At 45.2% G+C, this 4,789-nt stretch overlaps 1 protein-coding gene across 2 annotated transcripts in view; it reads right to left on the bottom strand.

Annotated features, from left to right (window-relative positions):
- NDUFB8 (NADH dehydrogenase (ubiquinone) 1 beta subcomplex, 8, 19kDa) overlaps positions 1–4,789 on the bottom strand; it is a 5,941-nt gene that overhangs the window by 609 nt on the left and 543 nt on the right. For both annotated transcript variants that reach the window (XM_010859522.1, XM_010859520.1), the window contains exons 2-4: positions 4,466–4,592; positions 2,908–3,007; positions 2,155–2,310 (exon numbers count right to left, since the gene is read on the bottom strand). In XM_010859522.1, coding sequence (XP_010857824.1) covers positions 2,155–2,310; positions 2,908–3,007; positions 4,466–4,592 — 383 coding nt within the window. The remainder of the gene's footprint in view (positions 1–2,154; positions 2,311–2,907; positions 3,008–4,465; positions 4,593–4,789) is intronic.

Raw genomic sequence — 4,789 nt, 5'->3', positions numbered from 1 at the left:
AGGAGTATATGTGTGTGTGTGTGTGTGTGTGTGTGTAAGAGAAGGGGTGCCTACAGAGAGAGAGTGTGTATAAGTGAAAGGGTGCCTACAGAGGTAGGGGGAGAGAGAGAGAGAGTGTGTGTGTGTGTGTAAGAGAAGTGGTGCCTACAGTATATGTGTGTGTGAGAGAGAGAGAAAGAGGAGGGAGAGGGAGGGAGAGAGAGAAAGGGAGAGCATGAGGGAAGCTTTCTAAATGAGATGATGCATCCATCCATCCCACTCTCTCGGGGTCGAGACAGACTCAATCTCCTTTAAGTCACTCAGCCTCTAATGGCTCCACCACTAAAGTGGCCTAGCAAATGAGGCGTGCAGGAGCAGCAGTGGGGTGAGCACAGAGGAAACGTGGCTTGGACGTGCTTTAGGGGCTGCTGGCTTTACCAACAAACAGCTGTCAGAGAACAGCTCAAGGGGAGGAGAAAAGGGTGATGTGCTTACAGAATTGAAAAATGGAAGAGCCACACTGCATTTCTTGCTCTCCTGAAGTGAAGTTAGTGCTCACACCAGCCCTATGTGCACTCTCCAGCCTGGGGCCCCTGGGGCTCGGTAGGAAGGCTTGTGTCCATGCACAGACATGCGCGCTACCGTTAGGACATTGCCTATCTCAGCAGAGGCAGCACTGTGCAGCCAACTGGAGACACAGCAGCCTCCCGCTTTTAGTACCTTTCTCACAGTCCACCCTGTAGACTATTCCCAGGTTAATCTTTTAAAAACCTAGGCATCATTACAGCATTCTTCTGTTCAAAATCCCAACATGGCTCCCTGCTTCCTAGAGGCAGGCCAAGTCATCAATGTATTCCCAACCCTTAGCACCTTCTGTACCTGGTACATGACAGGAGCTTCATAAACATTTATTCAACTAATGCATTACTATACCATCAAGTCCACATCCCTCAGCCACGCAATAAAAGGTGCCCAACCAAACTGATCAAATGCACTTCACAATATTTCTAACACAGCAGTTTCCACACCTGATTTCCCAGCACATCAAAATTACCTGGGAACTTGTTAAATATTGATTGTAGAACCCCACTGTGGAGTTACTGAATTAGGCTCTCCAAGAGCTAAGGAATCTGACTTTTTAGCAGTTCCCCAGGTGCAGCTGGTTGTCTGAGAGCTATTTATAAACCTATTCCACTCCAGCTAACTCATTGTCCTCTTCCTCCATTCTGTTTTCTTCCCCCAAATGTTCTCTTCAACTTCTCTCCATCATCTAAACATATATGTTTTAGCATCTAGCATAATCTTCCCTAACAGCACAAGCACATATATTCACTACACACATATATACACAAAACCTGTGCCAAATTCCTATGTATGTTCCAATGTTGCTCACGTCACATATCTAAATTTTCTTATCCGAATTAAATGTCCTCAAAGCTAGACAGTATATTTTCATTCTTCTTTTAGTTTATTTAAGTATAGTTGATTTACAATGTTTGTTAATTTCTGCTGTACAGCAAAGTGATTCAGTTATGTGTTAACTGAATCAATCAGTTAACTTTTTCATATTCTTTTCCATTATGCTTTATCACAGGATATTGAATATAGTTCCCTGTGCTTTATAATAGGACCTTGTTGTTTATCCATTCTATTTATACTAGTTTGCATCTGCTAATCCCAAATTCTCAATCCATCCCTTCCCCACCCACTTCCTGGCAACAAGTCTGTTCTATACAGACAGTATATTTGCTGTGTCCTTCATGTTCTTTAAATTAACTGTCCATGCTTGTAGTAAACATTTAATTGCTTCCTATAGAAAATGCCCTTCACACCAATAAAGGATAAGCTTTCAACTTGAGATTCCTGGACTCTACCTTAAAAGATCACTTGCTGAAATACAGTGGTAAGTACAGTTCTCCAAATGGCAACTCTAAAGACTAGCTGGCTTCTTCATTCTCATTCCTCATCTAGTCCTACATAGTTTCTTCTCACTCAGACTGACCCAAGATACAGGCAAAAGCTGTGCTCTGGTACTTATTCCAGGCCAGTAGCTAATAGCTAAGGCCCTCTATAGGCCTCACCAGGAAGCCAAGCTTGGTATCGGGTAGATCTCTACTCCAGAGACTGCATTCCCTCAGGAAAGTGTGCCTGAGGGAGCACTCATCAGATACTCACCACAGGCTGGTAGGCGGGGTAAGTTTCCCCTACCCAAAACATGAACAGCATGAAGGCGACGAAGCCGAAGAGGTGCTTACACATGAGGTTCCAATTAACAGGAGTCGGGGACGTGTCTACACGGTTCCTGATATACATGTCCAGGTCCCAGTGCATCTGAGACAGAAAGGCAGATCACCGTCACATACTGCTCTTCCTGCAAAAGGCAGGCAGTCCAGAGTGATTAGAGCCTCAAACAAGACTTGAAAGGCATTCTCTTGCCCTGGGCAATATTCTGAGAGCCACATCTGAGATACTCTGGCCCACAGGACTGGATGCTGGCTTATGTCTGGGTTTGGTTGATCAGACACAGTCCCAGTCATGAACATTCACAACTCAAGAGCTTCAATTATTCTCAGAAGTCCTTTACACACACACACACACAGGGAACCTCAGATCTCAGAGCACTTGACCCTGCTTCCTTGGGCAGAAAAACCTTAGTGTTGTTGATGTTTAGTCGCTAAGTCATGTCCGACTCTTTGTGACCCATGGGCTGTCCATGGGGTTCTCCCAGCAAGAATGCTGGAGTGGGATGCCGTGTCCTTCTTCAGGGGATTTTCCTGGATCAGGGATCAGACCTATGTCTCCTGCAGTGGCAAGCAGATTCTTCACCACTGAGCCACAGGAAAGCCCACTTGGGCAGAAAAGTGCCATCTGATCTACAGAAGACATACGGAAAAGGAAGAAAGGGCAAATGGGACATGGTTCTCTCACCGGTTCACCCCAGTTCAACCGCAGGTCTGGGTGGTCCCAGTCATACCATGGATCCCTCTCCTGCTGTGAGCGGTCAGGCAGTTTCGGATAGTCACCATACCTGAGAGACAGCAAGAACTTCTGGACACGGCTTTGAGAGCCTCCGACAATGCACAGCCTTCTCATCTCTGAGATGAGAAACCAAGTGACAAGATAATGGCCTCCCCCTAAGGACAGAGGAACTAACCTTCCAATCAAGATCTCAGTGTTTTCCTGTGGTGCACATATTGAGAAATGTTGGGTTAAAGGGCTGCTGGTAAATATCCCAAATATCCCCCCAGAAAGACTGTGGCAATTTACATTCCTACAAATGGTACAAAAGAGATTAATTTTCCTGAATGCTTTCCAGTATCAAAATTATTGTTAATAAAATATTTGCTATTTTGTTTTATTAAATCTCAATTTTTACTCACTAAGCACAGCACTAACTGCAGAAGTCCAAATTGTTATTAAAAATTCATGTCAAACTCCGAAACATTATTTAACATATGTAAGCTTTTCTTATCTTCTTTCAACAAAAAGAAAAAAAGTCACACCATGTTATAATGTTAGCAATGGAAGGGAATTTGACAATCAATCACTCTGTTTTCCTCAGTAGACAGAAAAAGAAACTGAAGTTTAGAGTCTGAACCTAAGGTTGCCCAGTTAACTGGAATAAAAACAAAAAGGTACAGATGAGAGAAGCACTGTTCCTAGCAACTGTGTTTCTCAACCACAAAATTGACACACATCTCGAAGCCTCAAACACCGTATGGGTGTGATAGGCTGGATTTTTCACCAACAAGTCCAGGTTCAACTTATACAGACTGCTACGGAGGCTGCTCTTGTCCACAACACAATAAAAGTCATAGGAAATGATGACAACTAGACATGTGTCACAGAAAGTGATTGGAAAACAACAAGACGAATAGGAGCTGCTGAAATCACCGCTGAAAGAGTGATGCTAGGGAGAAAATGAGGATGACAGTAATCAATTCAGGTAATTAACCACAGAGATGGTGTGGGGGAAAATCATCAACTGGAGCAAGAGTTAGCCATTTAACCTTTTAAAGTTGCTAAGATTTCCAAAACGCTAACAGCAACGATTAAAAAAGAGAAATATACACATATTAAGACACAGTACTCTATCTACAAATAAGGTTCTCATGACAGCAGTCCAGCTCCAGCCTGGTCACGTGCCTGGATGACACCACCTGAGCCCAGCAGATGCTCAATCTAAATGAAACCTTGCGCTCTGGATGGACCAAGGAAGGTTCCCGCTATTCAGGGGTCCTCAGGGGAGCTATTAAAACCTCAGCTTCCTCATCTGAGAAAACAGCCTGAGCCAAGGAGAAAATTAAAGTCCTCTCGACTGCAGCTGCTCACCCTTCCCCTCCCACCTCTCTCCACCGAGAAAAGCACCCACACCACTGACTCTGAGGGGTCACGAAAACGTTCGGGGAAAAGGGTCAGAGTAGAGCCACCCACCCAGTCCGAACTTCTCCCATTACTACCCGGGTGCGAGCAGACCCTATCTCACCCCGTGCCATCATCTGGGTACGGCTCGTAGTCTTCCACCCGCATATTATACTTCTTGGCGGCGGCAGCCCGTTCTTCTGGGGTCTTGGGATAGGGTCCCGGGAGCATGTCCTTGGTAATGTGGGAGGCTGTCCATGCACCTAGCGGCACCACGTTTCCGGCTGCCTTTTGCAGCCATCGGACTCCCAGGACCCCTGCCCTGGCCGCCGCCATCTTCACCTTCTTTCCGCGTCTTTTAATTTGATGGCTGCAATCACCATCTACAGTGATTTTGGAGCCTAAAAAAATAAAATCAGCCACTGTTTCCACCACTGTTTCCCCATTA

This window comes from Bison bison, unplaced genomic scaffold (genome assembly GCF_000754665.1).
Source record: "Bison bison bison isolate TAMUID 2011002044 unplaced genomic scaffold, Bison_UMD1.0 scf7180017864456, whole genome shotgun sequence".
Lineage (NCBI taxonomy): Eukaryota > Metazoa > Chordata > Mammalia > Artiodactyla > Bovidae > Bison > Bison bison.
Note: the sequence above shows the minus strand (reverse complement) of the source record. Positions and strands in the feature narration are given on the sequence as shown.